This window comes from Lepidochelys kempii, chromosome 25, assembly GCF_965140265.1.
Source record: "Lepidochelys kempii isolate rLepKem1 chromosome 25, rLepKem1.hap2, whole genome shotgun sequence".
NCBI lineage: Eukaryota > Metazoa > Chordata > Testudines > Cheloniidae > Lepidochelys > Lepidochelys kempii.
In genome coordinates, this window is record NC_133280.1 from 6,670,202 (window position 1) to 6,692,817 (window position 22,616).

Consider the following 22,616-nt stretch of genomic DNA (forward strand, 5'->3'; position numbering starts at 1 on the left):
GACCCCCAACCCCATTGGATCTGCCACTATTGATTTGTCTTAGGGTTTTACACTGCTGCCCATCAGTGTGGTATCAAAGTGCCCTCCATGTAAGAGCAATACTTCATGGAGTATCTGACTCTTCTCTATTTTCAGAATGAAAAACTCTTTTTGGCATAGGGTTGTTTGTTTTCTGGGAGGGGCAGTGAACACTGGTTAATTTTGTGAACGTGGTAACAAGTGAGATGGTCTCTCAAATAAGTGGTTCCCATATCATGAGTTGGAGAGGAAGAAATAAGTAGGAAGATGGGAACAAACAACTGAGGTCATCTATAAAACCTCATTCATGTGTCATCTGTTTTTATTTTAAAAAATTCTAGATGGAGGGGAGAAATGCTATAGAACTCAGACTTGTCTAAAGTTAAAGTGACTCTCAGCAATGTGGAAGCTTTGATTCACGAGATCACATGACCCATCACATGATTTCTGAAAAGCCTATAGCAACGGCAACCAAAAAATCATCATCAGGTCTATTTGACAGCCTTAAGAAATATTTGGATACCAGCCATTTGAGAGTACTCCAATGCTTGGAGGCAAAACCACTCTCAAAACTGCTTCTGCTTTAAACAAAATATAGTCTCATCTATGCCGGTAACAATGTTTGCTGCCTGATAATCCAATGAAGCAGGGCTGTAAATAAACAGCAGAAATTGAAACAGAAGTATCTTGGCTCTCTCAAAGAAGGGGGCATTTCATATGGACACACAATCATCATCAGAACAAATCTGGTTCAAAATGCAGGCTTTAAAGGACAAGGTTTTACACAAACCAATAATCCTCTACAGTGCTCGAAACTGAAACATTGCAGTAAGACAGGGAAGGAGAAACTAAAGGTAAAGTTAAGTAGTAATTGATAATGAACAGAAGTAAAACTGATCAGCATATTTTCGTTGTCCAGAGGAAATACAATTTAACAGCAAACAGTGCTAAATAAATTAGATTAAAAACCTGTAGTTTGAATAACTTCTCTCATTAACAATAGCTGTAAGATATTTACGTCTTAACTTTAAAAATAGAAAAAAACACTGTCAAATATTATACTGTGTGAGAGATTTCTTCATGGTTTTTTACTCCAAGGTGTTCCACAAGTGTGTGTGATTTAGTTTTGATGCATTATCAGAAAATCGCACTCACTTTTGAAGAAAAGTTTTGCCAATTTTTGTTCATCCTGGGCACACACTGGGCTAGATCTTCCAATGACGCCAAAGGAGCTATGAAAATTTATATTTGCTGAAGATGTGGCCTCAAGACTACTTTATTTGCATTATAGTAGCAAGTTCACTCAGTGATTGGAGCCCCATTGTGCTGTACATGCAAATAATGAAATACAATCCCTGCCCCTAAAGAATTTATAATTTAGAAATTCCAGGTACCCTCTAAACTTCTTAAAATGCTGGAAATAAAGGTAATTAACTGTACTACTTGCCCTCAAGAAAGAAGATGACAGGATCCTTCCTTAAGAAACCTTTATGACTCAAAAGTCTACACCACAAGTTATTTGCCAACCACAGAGATACATACAGGAACTTTACTATATTTTTCACGGAACTTTAAGCAAGTTGGGATGTGACAGAACATAAATGTGGTAGAATTATGGAGCAGCATCAAATCCTTAGACTGGCATCAAGCTGCCAACGTGAACCGATGGAAAACAAGCCGAATCAATGAAACCTTGGATTTTCTGTTCAGATTGGAGAGGGCTTTTTAAAAAAGGCCACACTTGTGTTCTGCTAGGGAAGAAATATTTTATATTATTGTACCTTTTGCAGTAGGTCTGAATTTGCTACCAAAATTAATCTTTAGGATCTCAGGGAATTATTCATGTGCCCTACAGAATTTTTTAATATTCTGCATTAATATAATGTTCTTGTAGTACTGAGGAATTATATTTCAGTGATCAATATTTGATACTTAAAGGTCAGCCTTTGCCATTTTACCTTGCAGGCTCAGGGCTGGTCTACACTAAAAAATCCTCACCCGAGTGACAGACAGACGACCTAACCCCCCACGGCATGGACAGCACTAGATCAACAGAAGAATTCTTCTGTCAACCTAGCTAATGCATCTCAGGGAGGTGGATTACCTATAGTGCCAGAAGAACCCCTCCTGTCGCTGTATTGTCTAAACTGAAACTCTACAGCTGTGCCGTTGTAGTACTTTAAGTGTTGACATAGCTTCATTCTATCCTCTCTCTCAAATACAGCATGATTTTGAATTAGAGAACTTAAGAGGTGTCTTCCTGAAAGGTAGCTGCACTAAAAACTGGAAGGCTGTCATCTTTGCTGTACTGCATAATTTGTGGTCACTATGAAGCCAACATTTGCATGGCTGGTTACATTTAACTTTATAATATAAGTATAGCGTTGAATGTTTCAACCACCACTCAGGATTGCATCAGAAACCTTGATCACAATTCCTGGTGCACAGGAAGTGAAGCCAAGTTCTAAGAACTGATTTATTTCACCTACAAACTGATGTTCAGTACTATTTTTTTTTTAAAGGTACAACTACATCTTGACAGCTAGCATGTCAGTTTCTGTACTGTAAATCAATAATGTGACTCCTGGCATGTTGCTCTAAAAATGACCAGTTTTACTTTTACTATAACTATATAGGTTTCAGAGTAGCAGCCATGTTAGTCTGTATTCACAAAAAGAAAAGGAGTACTTGTGGCACCTTAGAGACTAACCAATTTATTTGAGCATAAGCTTTCGTGAGCTACAGCATCCGATGAAGTGAGCTGCAGCTCACGAAAGCTTATGCTCAAATAAATTGGTTAGTCTCTAAGGTGCCACAAGTACTCCTTTTCTTATAACAATATAGATCCTCTCAAATGCATTAGAAGTCCTATTTACAAATAGATACAAAGTAGTGACTAGTTGGTGTGGTAAAGTCGTCATTCAAGATTTTAACACATCAAGAAGACTACCCCAATGAAAAAGGGGTCTGTTAATTTTTAATCTTACTAACTACACAAACAAATCTCTCTTATTTGACAATATCCTTTACAACTTTGGAAATGTATTGAGGAAAACTACAGTCCTCCTATAGCACATCAGATACATGTTCTACTTGATCTCACTCCTTTCCCATTAAGGAACCTGCATGCAGCTTTAAATGGTCTGCAAAGCATTTGTCTACACCAGCATTTCCCAACCAGTGGATCATGATCCCTGGGGAGGGTCATGAGGAGTTGAAAATTTTATTACATTCTGAAACAAAAATCTCACTTCCTTACTGTCCCCCACACAATTACACTTCAGAGTCAAGTATTTTCTATCAAGCTCCTGAAACAGACAAGTTACATAGGTTTATCAGGGATATATATACATTTTTTACACTTTCTCTAAGAGTAGATACAGGAAGTCATGACTTTTTTTTTTTTAAACACTTTAAGTACAGTGGTTGACTACCTGAAAAGATTGACTTTAGATACACAAGTTTTAATTATCTCACCACTCTACTTCAATGCAAAACAACATGTGTGAAAATGCTAATTCCAGAGTCTCTTACATGCCAGCAAAGGTAAATGGAGGACTGACTGCATTTTTTATTGGGTTTAACACCTGTACTATAACATCTCCTTAGAACTTTGAAAATAATAAGCTAGCCTCATCATTTTGCTTTTCTGCAGTTTGTAAATACTGACTGCCTTCCAGCTTCCACATGGAACACAAAATAATTTCATTGATGTCTGACAAAAGCAAAAATCAGGTTATCAATGACTTCAGATTCATGCTGCTTCTTTGAATGGTTGCCTCTACAGCAGCAGAATCGGAAGCATTACAGATGTAATATCCCCAAATCTAGAAACCTCTTGTGGTTGCATGTCCTACTACATAAATTATCACCTGAATATTAATAAATTTAGGCGGAATAAACCCATCTCTCACACAGGAACACAAGTTTCAAAACAAGCAGAATTCCAAATTGATTTAGACTCAGAACCATATGCAAGTATTCCTGTCACAATAAGATAGAAAGAGTAAGATGAGGTTTAGCAATGCAATGGGTCAGATGTTACAGATTCTGCCTGAAGAACAACATTCTGGAATGAGAAAAAATTAATTCTATTTCTTAGGCTATTGCTTATAGTATGGAGGCCTAAAGAGAGAATCCTATTGACCTGTTTTTGTTAGGTCTACTCCAGATGGCTAATAAATACAAAGTCCAAGTTAACAGGCACTATTCACAGTGTAGACAAAAATAAAAGGCTGATCAGTTTCCAGTAACTGTTTTTACCTGTAGGGTTACTGGAGAGCAAGTATTGACTGTAAAATAAGATGCATTCCTAAAAACCCAGAGACCATATAAAGTGAGATTGTTGGGACCACCTGCCATTATAAAAAGACAGCACATGTGTTACCTTTTAAAACAGGTGTTGGAGTCTGCAGTCACACAACAAAGGGCCTAGTTTACACAAGAACTACTTATTTGATTCCTTTTTAGGTGAAATTTCAATCAAAACAAATATTTCATTATAAAACTATTTTATCTTAAAGTATCTTGTAAACTAGAAGCTGCCTGCAAGAAAAGTCAAGAGTTTACAGACACTAATGTTTTCCCAACAGTAGATTTGAGACAATTAGGCAGGTGAAAGATTAGTTCAGTTCCCACTTAAAGAGGCTGATTAGGAATCTTCCAAACTGCTACACACCTGTGGAACAGGCAAAACACAAAATATTTGTAGAATACTAATAAATCAAGTGAGAATATGCTAGGCAAAATAATTCTTAACAAGACAATTCCAATATTAATATGAAAAGTAATATACAAATAGTGATATAAGCACGATGGGGAAGTCACATACTATTTAATAGCTTGTGTAGGCTGAGCCTATTGCACACACCAGGGATACCTTGCAGCTGTACACTCTCCACCTCCACCACCTCTTTGTGGTTGTGTTAAATAGCTGGCAAAGGCTTCATAGGTCTCCCATTTTCCCCCACTGATGCTTAGAACATTTCCTGAGGTATCAGAATTGATCTGGTATGGCAGTCCCACTTATTGTGTTACATACTGGCAAACAGGAATGCCACTGAGCTAAGTTCTGCCAGTAACAATACACATTTGAGGCTCTGAATTACATGGGGAAAATGGAGGCATATTTGTCCTCCCAATGCCACATTTTATCCAATGCCTAATTAAAAAGGTATTTCTATCCTCCAAGTATTAAAGACATTGGCTGACAGCCTATTTCATTTAGTGACTTTTCGGCCTACCACAATATTCCAAGGCTGTTCTATACTTTTAAATGTTTGCTTGGATGCTTTTAGGCTAAGGGCTTGTCTACACCGGAAGGGCTACAGCAGTGCCGCTGTAATGCTTCAGTGTAGACACTACCTACACTGACTGGAGTGGTTTTCCTGGTGGTATATGCACTCCACCTCCCCAAGAGGCGGTAGCTATGTTGACAGAAGAACTCTTCCATTCATAGAATATCAGGGTTGGAAGGGACCTCAGGAGGTCATCTAGTCCAACCCCCTGCTCAAAGCAGGACCAAACCCCAATTTTTGCCCCAGATCCCTAAATGACCCCCTCAAGGATTGAACTCACAGCCCTGGGTTTAGCAGACCGATGCTCAAACCACTGACCTATCCCTCCCCCTACTGCTGTCTACACAGGGGATTAGGTCAATTTAAACAACATCACTCAGGAATGTGGATTTTTTATACTGCCTGAGCAACACAGCAATGCTATTAATCCTATTTCTCCAAGCTTTAGGGAAAAAAAGGAAAATTAGGTAAAGAGCTCTAAGATTGTAGAATACTATCCAAAGGAAAAGGTTGGAAGCCCCGTCTTTTAGCACTTTAGGAATAAACTGGACAAAGCACAAGAATCTGTGATCTAGATAGAGAACAATTCTAATAAAGGAATGGACAAGATTTTCATCATTGTAACCCTCAGGAGCCCCAGTCACGGACCAGGACCTCACTGTGCTAGGCTCTGTACAAATATAGAGCAAAAAGACAGTCCCTCCTCCGAAGAATTTACAATTTAAGTACAAAACAAGAGACAACAGATAGACAGACAGGGGATTACAAGGAAACAATGAGATAATACTGGTCACAGAACACCAAGATGATCTAATAGGCATCTTCCATCTCTATTTCTCTGATTCTCTTCTGAATGGAGAGGAAAAAAAGTTATCTAAATGCCATGTAACAGCTCTCACAATATATTCTTTCCTATAAATGGCAACAGGATATGGCACCAACCTCGCTAGACAATCATCCACCTACATGAATTTCTAAAATATCCATCACAATAACCTCTATGTAATCTCTCTTAAAAGACAGTAATTTGTCTAACTGAAGGATGTTCTTATTTTTCACAATGTATCATCTTCATTTCTAAGTTGCCCATTGCCATATTATATGTTGAGGCCTAGATTCATGTACATATTAAGAATATACTGGCCATTTTTGGTAATATAAGTCTGCAAACGAACACTGTAAATAAATTTAGGATATACCATTTAATTACAGGTAAGTCTCCAGTAGCTGTCAACTTGAGTGTATAGCAATTGATTTAGTGATCAGTATTCCTATTAGACAATTCTCAAGAGTCTTAGTTGTTCCCCACTTTGCACTAGAGCAGGAAAAAACCTTCCAAATATGTGGCAGACAAAGCACCTACCTTTGTAGACATCTGTTTGATCAAGCTTTTAATTGATCTTTGGAATATTTTGCAGAAGAATATGAGTGGTTGCACAGAGTATTTTTAGACATATATTTGTTAATTCTATTATTTTACAGAGTCAAAGATGTCCACATGCAGAAGCAATAAGTTGATAAATTAAGTACAGTTTATACAAATAAGCACATTTGCTCAAAATGAACCCTTAACAGTAAAAAATGCAAAGACAAACACTGTATAAAGACAAAGCAGAACTAGTAAAATTAGCACACCAAAAATGCCCATACTTACTATAGAAGAAAAACCAATATAGGAAACTATCATTCTGGTCAAGAAAAATAATTCAAGAAACTGAGAATGGCAATTACCTCTCACAAATATCCCAATGTCTCATTGGCAACAGGTTGCTCATTTTGGTAGGTAAAATAAAAATGAAATGAAGAACAAAACCCATTTCAGTTCAGGCAACAGATGTAAAGGCAAAAGTTAGTTTTACCTTCTTTGCGTCTTTCTAAAAGGGTTTGTGTGAAGCATTTTAAATGGTTACAACTCTCTTGTTCTTCTGGGAAGGCTATGGAGGACTGAGGAATTAATAGACTATGATAGTTACCAAGCAAGTGAAATCTGATTGAATCAAAAAAATCACACAGACTTTAAAGCTCTAAATGCCTTATTTAACTCAAAAGCATAACAAAAGACCTCAGTTATAGTTGCTATCAATCAAGGCCTGGGAAAGCTTCTCTGGGTCCACCAAGGAGTCCTCTACAAAAGGACAACAACAAGACCTGACATGCCTGATATTACAGAGGTGAAATTTTTTTTTTTTTAAAACTAAACAGCTATTCTCCATCTTCAGACTCAACTTTGAGGCCAACAGAAAATCAAACTGAGTATTTCCCAAATGAGTAACAATTTGTGGATGGATTTTTAAGAAAAAACATTTCACATATCAGAGTTTTCTGACTCCCTTTAACCTTCCACTAAGCAGCATGGAGCCAGATAGATTTCTACACTTCTGTACAGCATATCAGGCTTTGGTGAAAGCATGCTTAGCCATATACAAATAAACCTTTTGTTAGGGGCGCAGAAAAGATCATGTCCAAAAAAGTAATCTATATTGTTCTCGTCACACAACTGCTTGAAATACATGCTAAGCCACTAGATTTTGTAAACCATAAAGTTGAGCTGGATAATGAAAATGAGAATGGCTCATGTCAAGTGGCTGTTCTTTATTATCCACTAACAAATGCTTTTTTGCAATTGTTCCACAATTCAAGTCTGTAGAACAAGCAGATGGACAATTATCTCACCTGTTCAAACCAAACTTATAGTCCTTAATAAAGTGAAGACAAGTCACTCACTTGTTATAGCGGGAAGTGATACAATTCATTCAGGCTTACGTTTACTGTGAAAAACAATAAAAACTAAAGAGCTTTCTTATCCAACTATATTAACATGCACTTACCACTAACATTTTATCAAATACAAACCTACATGGGATGGAAAAGTGAAGTTTAACTATTAGATCAACAGTATCTAAACCTGAATGCAAAGAAAGACTCATCTGAACAAAGAAACGTGATAAAGGGTAAAATAATAGCGCTAAACTGTGTTCCATGAACTATTTCTGTAATTGACATTTTGGCCAATGGTTAAAGTCACCTAGATATTATCTTCCTGAAGCCTTTTTCACAGATATATTTAACGTGATTCTAAAATATTGCCATAGCCATTTTCACAGTTTAGGGCAACTGAACCTGTATATTCTGCTCATGGTCCACCAATCGCAAGGACTCTAGGCTCCCAGCTCCTCAGCTGCCAGCCGTCTTGGGTGATGACCCATGTCTCTCTCCTTCTTGACCAGTATTTTTCCTGGCCGCACAGTTCCCTACTTACCATGAGTCCCCCAGCAAGTCAAACTGCCTAAGAGGCCTGTTTTGCTTTCTCCTCAGAGGCTATAAACAGCATAATTGCCCCTAGTTTTAAGACACCACACAGCCTTTCTAAGCAAGCACATTTATTCTTAAGGTGAAAGCACTACAGAGAAGACATATTAAAAATAAATGAACCTAAATGGATACTAATAAGCTTACCAGAGATCACCCCCAATTCCAACAAGGAATCTGACGGTGATCAGTCCTTCAAATCCCACCAAGGGTTTTTTCCTGTGGTTGCAAGTTCATAACAGCTGTTAGCACAGAACAAGAACCCCATGAACAGTTCATTTTGAACTTTATACAGTTTGTGCCTTTGATTTTGTCCTCATGTAACAGAAGATGAGCAGACAAAGGTCCCCTCCTTAGGGCAAAACTTTGAAAAGCTAGGTCTTTGCATAACTGAAGGGCGTGTATTTGCCTACACCTCACCCTAGAACAGGGCTAGGCAAACTATGGCATGCGTGCCAAAGGCGGCATGCAAGCCGATTTTCAGTGGCATTCACACTGCCTGGGTCCTGGCCACTGGTCCGGGGGACTCTGCATTTTAATTTAATTTTAAATGAAGCTTCTTAAATGTTTTAAAAACCTTATTTACATACAATAATAGTTTAGTTATATATTATAGACTTATAGAAAGAGACCTTCTAAAAACATTAGACTGTATTACTGGCACGCAAAACCTTAAATTAGAGTGAATAAATGAAGACTCGGCACACCACTTCTGAAAGGTTGCCGACCCCTGCCCTAGAGATTTCCTAGGAAACCCACCTGTTTGCTCCAAAAGTTCATTTTTGCCTGGCACATTGTTTCAAATAGTCCTTTGGAACTCGTAACACTTCCCAGAGTTTACATTGGTCATGTTTCCCACATATACAAGTTACATACAATCCCATAATACTACCTAAACTTTACATTTATAGTACAATGGACTCAAACTAGTTTAAAGCTAATTCAGTAATGTCTCTCAAAGATATTGCAGGATATTGCTATATATGTCACTGCCATTTTTAACGTGTTTTCTCATAAGAACACACCACTATCAGCTTCTACTACAATGAATTATCACTGGTGTGCTGTTAACCATATACTTCCTGTACATTTTCCTTGTTCAAATATCTCCTTAATTGTACCACTTTTATTTAACCACACACCACGTTAATTATCTTCAGAATATTCCTCAGTGCCATCTTTCAAAATAGATACTGTCAGCTTTTAGTAAGTTAGTGAACACACAGGCTTCTTTATACTGGTCCCATGATTCAGTCTTTTTGGTGCATGCAAATAGTTTAATACCTCCCCTGCTGCTCATTATGCCACACAAACGCAATATGCTGCTGAAGAACATTTCTATACTAACTACTCTAAAGTAATCTAAGTACATGAAAGATCTTCTCTAATCTGCTGCGAAGAGGAGGAGCCTTAATGAGGTTTGTGGACAGGTGCCATACGAAGAAAGATCAGAAGCGACAGAGCCTCTCTCTAAACACAGAGCAGAGACAGCTACCATCTTTAATCTCTCCTGTGGCTGCATCAGCAAGCCACAGGGAACGCAAAACAGCTCTCTGAAGAGCCATCACTGAAGAGCAAAACTGAGTCTACCGTCTTTCTAAAGGCTCCCTACTCCCGAACTTGGATGTGCAGCTTCTCCTTAAGAGCAGCCATGGATGCAGTGCCTATTTCAGCAACACCAGCAGGAAGGTTGAGAATGCAGGAGCAGCAACATAAGTAGACCTGCTTTGGGACTTCAAATGATGGAGGTGTATACAAGGCAGCTTGGCACCCTGGATGCAGTAATCACCTACACCGGCCCCACCAGCATCCTGCAGATCTGTGCTTAATAAATCACAAGTCTAGAAGTTAGTTTTTAAGGGGGAGGTTACAAAGCATGAATTAATGAAATGCCGTTGTACTAAGTATTCATGGTATAGTTGACATCTTATTTTTGTTGAAAGTTTCTGGAAGGTTTTTCTCCTCAGCTTGCAAAATTTGTCTTAAGTGCTCTCCAAACTTCTTAAAATAAGCTACTAGCAAGAAGTTTTGCAGGGCTCTCCTCATCTGCTTGCCTAAGAACCACCTTTATTTAATTTATGAGTAAACTGATTTTGCTAGGCTGTTTTAAATACACAGGAGAAAGAGCTTCAAAATGATCCATTAGCCTGGCTGATTCAAGGCTCTTACTCCCTGATAAAGCAATCGTTATTGTATGGCCAGAGCAAGTCATGGGTACTAGCTGAGCCTCAGTCAACACACACAAGGTTCAACATAGAATGAAAGCAGAAATGCAGTGAAGGCTAAACTCTACATTACCCTTTGTAATTATACAACACAAAAAGTCACTTGTTTCTTATTGTTCCCAGAACCCTCCCCTTTGCCAATGCCACAGAAGAGCTAAGTAGGGACACTGGTTCCATTTGTCCCTTCTAGGGTGGAGACCAGGATTCTTGCAGATTGTCAGGTCCTTAACAAACTCTCTTTTGTGTAGTGTTTCCAATTCTGGGATAAAGTACTTGACTAGTAACTCCTTTGCCTTTTGCAGGGCTTCAGACACTTAATTAACAATAGCAGCAACTCTCAGCCCATTCAAGAGTAGATGGAATAATGATCTCCTTCAAAGATCTTAATACATATATGACATGACAGATAGGAACTGATCAAGTATCAGTGAACTTAAGTACAGACACGTCAGACAAACTGCTTATTTCCTACTGGTAATATTTTTCCAGTCAGATTTGTATATATAAAGTCTGCTGCAGTTTCCACGATATGCATCTGATGAAGTGAGCTGTAGCTCACGAAAGCTTTTGCTCTAATAAATTGGTTAGTATCTAAGGTGCCACAAGTCCTCCTTTTCTTTTTGCGAATACAGACTAACACGGCTGTTACTCTGAAACCTAGTATTCCTCAGTTTCCCTTTTTATACCCCACCCTGTGCCCATTATTATGTAACATTTATAATACAGTAGTCCCCAGAGGCCAAGCAGCCAAGGCCCCATTGTGCTAGATCCACAAACAATTAATGACAATCCCCATCCCAAAGAGTTTATAATTTAGGATGCCTCTGAACTCCCTATTAAGTCTGGCATTTTTCCAGCTGAAGACAATTGGATTAAACTTTGCAATCAGTCAATACAGGTCTTTATTCAGCATGAAGGGTGGCTTTTGAGAAAGGCAAATCCATTGACTCCAAATACACATCAAGAAGGGGAACAGCCTCACCACAACCCACCTAATTCTTTCTGGCAATTAAATCCACCATTCAGTGTGGAGTACTCCCATTAGACCAGGGGTCGGCAACCTTTCAGAAGTGGTGTGCCGAATCTTCATTTATTTGCTCTAATTTAAGGTTTCGTGTGCCAGTAATACATTTTAACATTTTTTAGAAAGTCTATATATTATATAACTAAACTATTGTCATATGTAAAGTAAACAAGGTTTTCAAAATATTTAAGAAGCTTCATTTAAAATTAAATTAAAATGCTGATCTTATGCCGCTCTCAGCATTTTATCTCAGCCCGCTGCGGGTCCGGGATTCCGACCCTGCCCAAACAGAGTGGGTACCTACCTTCTCCCTGGTTCTATCCCATTCTCTTCCTCTCTCTCTGCACTGAGCTGGGGGTGGGAGTGCACTGAGCACAGGGCTGGGGGTGAAGCAGTAGGCTGGGGGTTGGGGTGTAGGGCCTGACCAAGAGCTAGAATGAGGGAGGGGGCTCAGGGTTGAGGCAGGAGGTTTGGGTGTGGAGTGCTTACCTGGGCAGCTCCCATTTGGTGCAAGGGGTGCAGGTGGGAATGTGGGGGTGTGTGTGCAGGAGCTCCCATTTGGTGCTCAGGGTGGGGGTGGGAATGTGAGGGGTGCAAGAGTCAGGGCAGAGGGCATGTGAGAGGGGTGCAGGAGTCAGGGTATGTGGTGTGGGGGGGGCTGGGTATGTGGGGGGGAGGTGCTGGAGTCAGGGCTGGGGTCGTGGGGGTCCAGGGGTCAGGGCAGAGGGCTGTGGGTGTGGGCTAGGGTCATGGGGGTGCTCCCAGCCCCCTGCTGAGAGCAGCTCACAGCAGGGGGCTGGAGGGGGATATGCCTTTATTCCACCCTCTCTTCCCAAAGGCCCCTTCCCCACCTCTTCACCTCCTTCCCAGAGCAGGGAGCACACTGCAGCTCCGCTTCTGCCCCTGCACAAGGGCCATCAGCTGATGGGCTGCAGGGAGGGAGAGGAGGAGGGGCAGGAACCCAGCACATTGGGGGAAGAGGCAGGGGAGGGGAGAGCTTGCCTGCCCTGCAGCAGCAGCCGCCGCCACAGACCAAGCTTCTGCAGGGGGGCGGAGAAGAGCGGGCCAGGGCGGGCAGGATTTTTAATGGCATACTGCTGCCTGCCGGGGCCCTGGCCCCGCTCAGCCCGCTGCCAGCCTGGGTTCGGAAGCGGGCTAAGTGGGGCCGGCGGCTGGGACTCAGCAGGCAGCAGCGTGACATTAAAAATCGGCTCACGTGCCATCTTTGGCACGCATGCCATAGGTTGCCAACCCCTGAATTAGACCATTGGGTTGATTCTAATTCATATCAAGTTTTTCCACCCAGAAATTGATTGCTCCCTTCCTCTTAAGATGGTTATGTAAAGGATTTTGTAACTTTGTACCCTGTCTCTTTCAGGAGCTACAACTCCTCAGATTACTCATTGTTGACTTATCACTTTACATTATGCATGAAAAGATGTGTTTTCAATACTTTTTATGTTGAGAAAAATTATGTGAAGGATTCATAACTCAGTTTTGCCTACTGATGAAAATTCATGCTCGGACATGAAAGATGGCTTCTGACTAGCTCTAGAGTACAATCAAGGCCAAATCGATCCTATTTCCACATAACTGTTTTTTCTTAGGGCTGTCAACTGAAAAAAATATTAAGTCCTAACTCTGTCATTCAAGTCTGTCCTAACAAAGGCAGCGCATAAGGGCAATTTTATCCACCAGTTATATGACAAGCCTTCAGACATTTTTGTGCAGATTTTGCCACACATACACGGGACCACTCCAATAAACCTAAGTACCTGAATTACAGACACACATGGTCAGAGTGTAAAACTCCTCAGTAGAAGTCTCTCTACCATTTTGTCCCAGTTGCTTCACCTAACCAGATTTATATAATGGCACACCTCACCACAGTATCTATCACAGTACCAGATAATACTGCTCTCTCATGGGGGTGACAATATTTATAACACACTGAAGATGCAAAGTGATATGGAAGAGCTAAACAATTGCAGTGCCAAAAGCCTTCTGCAAGCAGATTTCAAGTACAGAACCACGTACCTTTAATCACATCAGGTCCCAGCTAGGAAGGCTCAGAGCAAACATTCAGTACATTTTCATATCATATGGTGCACAGATTCCTTGAAAAGTTTTGTCAGACACAGCAACCCACTTCTTCCTTTAGTCAGCTGTGCTGCAAATCCTCAAGAAATGGACACCTATTGTGATAACTTATTCCATATGGTGGTATAAATTCACCTACCACAAAGGATAAAATTAAGTTTTACTTCTGCCCACCGCTCTCACTGCCAGTAGGATGTGTTTCCCTGATGAATCACAAACAAGACAGAAAAAGACTGGCATGGCAGAATGGGACAGATTGTTATTTTTCTTCCCTGCTTGTATGTGTGCTTTTCCCTAAAATTTTATCCTGGTACAGGGAAATGCTGCAGAGATTATCATGCCACTGCATGTATTCCTCAAAAGTAAAGATGATATGCAAGGGGTGGCCAACCATGGTTCGTGAGCCACAAGCAGCTCTTTGGAGCTTGGGGCTTCTGCGCTCCAGCAGGGTGGTGGGGCTAGGGGCTTCTGCCCAGCAGGGAGGGGGTCTAAGGCATGGGAAGCAGGTGAAATTCCCCCTTGGGGAGACTAGCCCCTGTCCCGCCCCTTTCCACCAAGGCCCTGCTCGCTGCCCTCAGCCCCCTGTGGCTAACAATGTTGGAAATCATTAAGAAAGGGACAGATAAGATGGAAAATATCATACTGCTTCTATGTAAATCCATGGTATGCCCACATCTTGAATACTGCATGAAGATGTGATCGCCCCATCTCAAAAAAATATATATTGCAATTGAAAAAGGTTCAAAAAAGGGCAAGAAAAATTATTAGGGGTATGGAACAGTTTCCATATGAGGAAAGATTACTAAGACTGGGACTTTTCAGCTTGGAAAAGAGACTACTAAGGGGGAATATGACAGAGGTCTATAAAATCATGACCGGTGTGGAGAAAATATTATTTACTCCTCCTCAGAACACAAGAACTAGGGGTTACCAAATGAAATTAATAGGCAGCAGGTTTAAAACAAACAAAAGGAAGTATTTCTTCACACAACGCATAGTCAACTTGTAGAACTCCTTGCCAGAGGATGTTGTTAAGGCCAGGACTATAATAGTGTTCAAAAAAAGAAGTAGATAAATTCATGGAGGATAGTACATCAATGGCTATCAGCCAGGATGGGCAGGGATGGTGTCCTTTGATGATTACCTGTTCTGTTCATTTCCTCTGAAGCACCTGGCACTGGCTACTGCTGGAAGACAGGATACTGGGCTAGATGCAACTTTGGTCTGACCCAGTATGGCCGTTCTTACGGTGTTTACTAATGGAACTGATCTACTTGTTTAATTAAATTGCACTTATGATGGCAAATGTCAACTCCTGCAGAGGACTGGGGAGCTGTCATATTTAAGAACTAGAAAGATGGAAGCTTATAAGGTTTATTTCAACCAGAAAACACTGCACAAATTTGAAGAAAAAAGTGTTGCTTGGTGGAATTGCTGCATGCTGATTTTACATGTAACCAACTGTTCCGCAGAAGACAAGTATCAACACAAAATGAAAGTTAGCCAAGAAAGAAACATGCTTCATAAAGTGTAACTGACCACACAGATAAAAGGCAGGACAACATTTTTCATTCAATCTCAGACATTTTTATTTAACATCCATTATACCTTCTTCTCACAGATGGAATTATGGAAGCAGGCCAAAGTGTACCATACCCAGGATGTTCCACTACAAATGTATGGTAAAGTAAAAGTTCTTATATATTTAAAATTAAAAAATGATTCAAGGGTTAGGCAGCAGCTGACTGGTAATAGGCTGATATTACACACGTTTTGTTTTGGCAGAAACTATATGAAAATATAATGTAATGCCAAACAAAAAAGTTAATGCTGCAAAATGAAAACAGAGGGAATCTCACCTTCAAAAGCTATTCAATAAGCAACATTATAACTGTAATACTTTTATCTTCCTGATCATATTAATGAGGAAGTCTGCTCAGCAGCACAGTCAGTGGGAAGAAATGCTTTTATATTTTTCCAATACATTTTTCAATTCCCCTAATTTATGCATTTATGTTACTATAGTTAAAATAAAGTAAGTGAAACCAGAATTAGACAAATTAAGCCTGCTTCAAAGTACTGTATAGAAAGCCATGAAACTAAAAGATAAAGGAAGTATGAAACTCCAGCCTTGCTAAGGGGGATAGAATAAAGCTTTTTTTTTTCTTTTTTTTTTCTCCAAATTAAAAAGCTTTTCCACAATGGACACCGAAAGTATGCTTGCTACAGCCACTTTTTCACCAGATCACTGCTGAACAACTGTTTTCAAACATTTTTGTCACTGGTATGGTCCTGCTCCCAATATGGACAGGGGCTTTGTCATTAGAAATGGGATTTTCAAAGGAGTTTAATTGACTTACATGCCTAACTTCCACTGAAGTTCAATAGGAGCTGGGTGCCTAACTCTTAGACTCTTTTGAAAATCCCAGAGAAACAAACCTCTTCATGCACACAAAGCAAGGGCCATGGAGTCACCACTTCCAGGATGATTTGTCCAACAGACACTTATGTCTGCCAGCAATCTAATAAGGAAAGTTTAACTGGTCCATTCATTTTGATTATAATACAACCATTAAAACATTACAAAACCCGCGTGAAGACAAAAGGCAAGAAACATTTGGTTTTCCATTTTAATATTTGCTTTCACTGTGTGTTTCCACTAGTTTTTTTCCTAGTATATCCCAATAGTTCAGCTCCAGCAGCAACAGTAAGAGCTCTGACAGGTTTCAGAGTAGCAGCCGTGTTAGTCTGTATCGCAAAAAGAAAAGGAGTACTTGTGGCACCTTAGAGGCTAAGAAATTTATTAGAGCATAAGCTTTCGTGAGCTACAGCTCATTTCATCGGATGCATACACTGGAAAATATAGATCACTTTAGATAAGCTACTACCAGCAGGACAGTGGGGTGGGAGGAGGTATTGTTTCATATTCTCTGTGTGTATATAAAGTCTGCTGCAGTTTCCACGGTATGCATCCGATGAAGTGAGCTGTAGCTCACGAAAGCTCATGCTCAAATAAATTGGTTTGTCTCCAAGGTGCCACAAATACTCCTTTTCTTTTTAAGAACAGAAAAGTTTTTAATTGCTATTCCTATAGTACTATTTTGAATATTATGGATTGGTACTCAAACACTGGAAAAATACAGTGCTTACAATCACCATTTGGGAAGCTCTGGTTCAGTTCCCAATACCTCACTCAAAACTAGCATGTATTTAAACTGCTCTGCAGTGAGATGAGGCAGGGAAAGGAAGAGAAAATACCTTACATTGTTTAACAGCAATTTCTTTCAATGAGTAAGTAGCATCTTTGATGGTCTCCCTCCAGAAGGACTGTATATTGTGGAGAATCTTTAGAGAACTAACAGTACCAGTAGGAAATACGCATTTAAATTGATCAATAACCTGTACATACGTTTGCTGAAACTTGATCAGTTCTTATCCTACTGCACGTGTGAAGATCTAGAACAGAAGTTGTTCTACCTAGTTTTAAATCGTTAAGAGTTACATTATTCATTCTTTGACTACCTAGATCCCTACAAAAGGACTTACTTGTCAAGTACTTATTCTAGAACTGAAGGTAATATATTCAGTCCTTCTCGACAAAGATCATGGGAGTCACAAAGTAAGGCATAGGACCTGCATGAAGACTATAAAGGCATTGATATTTGCAGAGATCTACTGCCAAATAATATGGTGCTCAGTATCTTAGTAGGCCTAAATGTCCTCTAGGAAATTTCTAATTGAAATCTCCACAGAATTATTCATCAAGTGTTTATCGATCCCAGTTTTGCGTGGAATAACAACAGCTCAAAGCATGAACTACACAGGCATGGATAAAAGGTATATATACCACCATCTCCACAATAAACATTCACAAACACTTGTAAATAATTTCTTATATGATCGAACAAAAGCTGTCTTTCATTAAATACTAGAAGCTGCTAAGTGCTATTATTTTTGTCCAGGACACTAAGTCCTTGATAGCAACTACATCTGCCTATGCCACCAAAGCAATACCAAATAGTATTTAAACTACATTATGAAATTGAAGAATTCAGTAGTTTTTCATGGTATGTGGCTCTAGTAAATGCTGCCTTCTAAGTATCAGTGTGAAATATCCAAATCTAAAGGGATCTGAAAGTTAATGTCTATTGGAAACAATATTGCTTTTCATCCTGAGATCAGCAAGTGATAAAGAACATACAACACAAATGAGTTTTACAACCTTAATATTTGTTCTAGCAACAAGATCTACATTTGTTTCTTAATCCCTTCCACAATCAGTACTATTTTGCTCTTTATTGTAGTTTGAAGTTGTGATATGATATCATACTAAACTCCACACCAAGTTACTAATTTTCTGCCAAAAAGGTAATTATGGAAGTTGTTCACATAAAAGTTTCCAACATCAAGTTTGCTTGTGCCAAGCCTCCAAGGACTTCCTCAGTGTCTTGGACTTCCTGATTAACGTATTCCACGTGACAACAATTGATAAAAGAATTCTCACTTCTCACATAAACCAGTTCTTGATGGGCAATTATTTACTTTCCATCAGTTTCCTGATCTTACTCAAATAATATAGCAGAATTTATCAGGTGGTGACATCCAAGGCTTTCTATCTTAAATAAGCCTATGAATTAGGGCATCTATGGAAATGGTTTTAGACAGAAGCTAAATGAAATAATATTAACTAAAAAGCTTAAGTACACTTGAACTCTATTTTCTTATACTCCAATCGCACCCTAGAAAATAGTCACGTATCTCTTGAAGGCAGCAGACAGGAATTTCTTTACCAAATACCAAAACAATCTCCCCTAACAATATAACCAAATACTAAACCAAAAACAAAGATTTCCCACCTGCCAGATCCTTCTCCCTTTTAACACTCTTTCCCCACTGTTTCTGGCAGCTTCCCTGAATTGGCTCTCCCCTTTGGCCGACCCCCACAAGACTCTTTTTCCTCATTTTCATGTCTACTTGCACTTTCACCCTTGACAAAATCCCCTTTTCTGCATGAAAAACACACCTTTTATTTTGATATATTGGGGGGGGAGAAAGAGGTGTGAGAAAGACTCTCTCACAGCCCAGAGAGGAGCAGCAGATGTGACTCACCCCCTCTTGAACCATGCACAGGGGACAAGTCCAGAGTTTCTCACTAGATTTTTATTCTTTTTGTGGGCAGCCCTGGTCTGAATGGGTGAGAATCACCACCCTCCCCCAAATCCTACTGGGGGGGGGCAGCCCCAGATAAAGAGAGAAAAGGAGGAGGAGGAGGAGAAGGAAGGGAGCTGCCACCCGCCCCCAAAACTCTACTGGGGGCAGAGGGGCAAAGTGAAAGGAGGGGGGCTTCCACCCCCCCACACACACACCACAAGCCTGGAGAGGAAAGGCCTGGGTTTAGTTCTTCTGAGGGAGCAACCTCAAGCCCTCCTCGGCTCACTGTGGGGTGGGCGGTTGTTTCAGACTCGCCTCCCACTCTACAATCCCCACCCCCGGATCCTACAGCAGGAATTTACCCCCCCCCGGCCCACTCCCCTCCCCATGACTCTCACCAGGTCCTACGCTGCCCTCCTCAGCCACCCCAGGACACCCCGGCCCCTGCTCCCCGACCCTCCGCTCAGGCCCCTTTCCTTCCCCCCCCGGCCCCTGCTCCCCGACCCTCCGCCCAGGCCCCTTTCTTCGCCCCCCCCCGGCCCCTGCTCCCCAACCCTCCGCCCAGGCCCCTTTCTTCCCCCCCCCGGGCCCCTGCTCCCCAACCCTCCGCCCAGGCCCCTTTCTTCTCCCCCCCCCCGGCCCCTGCTCCCCGACCCCCCGCCCAGGCCCCTTTCTTCTCCCCCCCCCGGCCCCTGCTCCCCGACCCTCCGCCCAGGCCCCTTTCTTCTCCCCCCCCCCGGCCCCTGCTCCCCAACCCTCCGCCCAGGCCCCTTTCTCCCCCCCCCGCCCCTGCTCCCCAACCCTCCGCCCAGGCCCCTTTCTTCTCCCCCCCCCCGGCCCCTGCTCCCCGACCCCCCGCCCAGGCCCCTTTCTTCTCCCCCCCCCGGCCCCTGCTCCCCGACCCTCCGCCCAGGCCCCTTTCTTCTCCCCCCCCCCGGCCCCTGCTCCCCGACCCTCCGCCCAGGCCCCTTTCTTCTCCCCCCCCCGGCCCCTGCTCCCCGACCCTCCGCCCAGGCCCCTTTCTTCTCCCCCCCCCCGGCCCCTGCTCCCCGACCCTCCGCCCAGGCCCCTTTCTTCTCCCCCCCCCCGGCCCCTGCTCCCCGACCCTCCGCCCCGGCCCCTTTCTTCTCCCCCCCCCCGGCCCCTGCTCCCCGACCAGGCCCCTTTCTTCTCCCCCCCCCGGCCCCTGCTCCCCGACCCTCCGCCCAGGCCCCTTTCTTCTCCCCCCCCCGGCCCCTGCTCCCCGACCCTCCGCCCCGGCCCCTTTCTTCTCCCCCCCCCGGCCCCTGCTCCCCGACCCTCCGCCCAGGCCCCTTTCTTCTCCCCCCCCCCGGCCCCTGCTCCCCGACCCTCCGCCCCGGCCCCTTTCTTCTCCCCCCCGGCCCCTGCTCCCCGACCCTCCGCCCCGGCCCACCTCATCCTCCTTGTGGTTGCGGATGCCCCGCACCAGGTCCTGCAGGTTCTTGTCGAACATGCGGTCGATGCTGCCCTTCACCATCTTCAGCGCCATCGCGGCGGCGGCGGGGCCGGGCCGGGCCGGCGGGGCCTGCGCTCGGGCTGAGGGGCCGGGCCGGGGCGCGGCAGCCGCTGCCGTGTGTGTCCGGGCGAGGCGGGCCGGGCCGCTCACATCCCGCTCGGGGCCGGGCGGCGCGCGCGCCCCGGGGACGCAGGAGGCGGCAGCGGCGGTCCCGGCGGCTGGGATCTCTTCGCTCCGGGCTCCGCTCCGCCGAGCGCCTGACAAAATGGCGGCCGGTCAGCTGAGGGCTCGGCCCCGCCCACTCCGGGCCGCCGCGCGCCGCGCCGCGCCCTCACCGCCGCTAGCCCCGCCCCTGCCCCCCTCCGCCCCGCCCCTAGCCCGGCCCCCACCCTGTCTCCGCCCACACCCCGTCCGTCTGGCCCCGCCCACTCTCGCGAAGGCCGCGTCACGGCTCCCTCTGGCTCCGCCCCTGGGTCCCGGAGCCGCGCCTATTTCTCCTCCCCGGCCCCTGGGGGGCGCTAGCCCCGCCCTCTGACCCTGACCCCGCCCCCCAGCGGTGGTTCCCCGCCGCTGCCCCCAGGCCCCCACCCTCCTGGGGCGCGGAGAGGGATCAGCCCGGTGACCCCCCCCCCCCGGCTCACCTGCTGCTACCGACCACCTGCTTCGCTTTAGGGCCCTACCGCTCTGGCTGAACAGGGGTGTCCCTCAGCACGTGCTTCGGCGCTTTGCTGAATCGGGACCCTTCACGCAGAGCGACGCGGGGACGCTCCCCTCCCCCCCCGCCCCCCCCGCAGCCCCCCCATCCTGCTGCCGAGCAAAGCTGAGCTCGTTTACCCCGGCTGTGGCCTAGGCACCGTTCCCGGCCTGAGAGCGGGCCCGCCGGCCGTGTGGCCGGAGCGCCAGGCCTCTCCGGTGCCTGGTACATCGTAAGGGCTGGATGAATGAGTGTGTCGTTCATAATCGTAACAGGGGCGTGATAACGCATGATACCGTAATCCGTTCTGTAATAATAAATACCAGTGGTGTGACAAAAGATAAATGATAATTCATGGCAACACTCACAACATAATAAATATAATCCAAATCCGCTCCTGCAGATGAAGAATCCGGGGGGGCAAAATGCTAGTTTCCGAGGGTGTAAAAGGCACAAATCCATCATGTACCCACAGCACAAAGGTACATGCCAGTGGTGGATACAAAAGCAGCCGCAGCTAAACTCAACAGCTTCAAAGCCACAGTTGTGTTGCTGTTATTTTATTATTATTTTGTTATTATCCTGCTCGGAATCAGGACCGCCTTGTGCTACCCACTGTGCAAATGTAACACTGGCAAACCCCAGTCGTCGGTGGGCGGGATCAAACCTGCGATCTCTGGAGCTTAGTGCATGAGCCTCTGCAGCATGAACTAAAAGCCAACTGGCTGTTAGCTAAGGTTGTAGAGCGGACTCATGAATTGCTCTCGAAGTGGTCTCGGTGCCATAGACTCATCGAATATCAGGGTTAGAAGGGACCTCAGGAGGTCATCTAGTCCATTAGATGGGACAGAACACCGCACCCAGGAGATGTGTGGGTTACACAAACACAACACTAAGTCATAAATGGCACGTCATAGTTAAACCCCACCAAAAATGTACACATAAAGTGGCCCCTGGAGCCACTTAGATTTTCAAAAGTGACTAGTGGCTTTGGGCAGCGCAATGTTTGGGTGCCTAAATTGGGTCACTTTCATGGAGAATGATTTTCAGAAAATGCTGAGCCTTCACCTTCTGAAAATCAGACCTCTTTAAGATGTCTCAACTGGGCACCTGTCATGGGGTATATGAATCCTGCACTGGCTGAGAAGGCGTTAACTGGAGCCCTCGGCTCAGCAAGGAGGTATAAGGGAGGAGTTTAGAGTCCTTGCAGGAGGGAGATCCAGGAGCGTTGGGAGTTCCTGCTCTGTGGGACAAGAACCTGGCAGATGCAGAACTGTGGGAAAGCTACAGGAGTGGAGTGAACTCCTGTGGCGGCCCTTGA

General features: G+C 43.7%; 1 protein-coding gene across 2 annotated transcripts in view; it reads right to left on the minus strand.

Moving 5' to 3' along the window:
- AP3D1 (adaptor related protein complex 3 subunit delta 1) overlaps positions 1-20,870 on the minus strand; it is a 73,572-nt gene extending 52,702 nt beyond the window's left edge. The window contains exon 1 of one of the 2 annotated variants that reach the window (XM_073324264.1): positions 20,539-20,870. In XM_073324264.1, coding sequence (XP_073180365.1) covers positions 20,539-20,634 — 96 coding nt within the window. In that variant the 5' untranslated portion in view covers positions 20,635-20,870. The remainder of the gene's footprint in view (positions 1-20,538) is intronic. The other variant, XM_073324263.1, reaches the window with a different exon arrangement.
- Between the last annotated feature and the right edge of the window lie 1,746 nt (positions 20,871-22,616).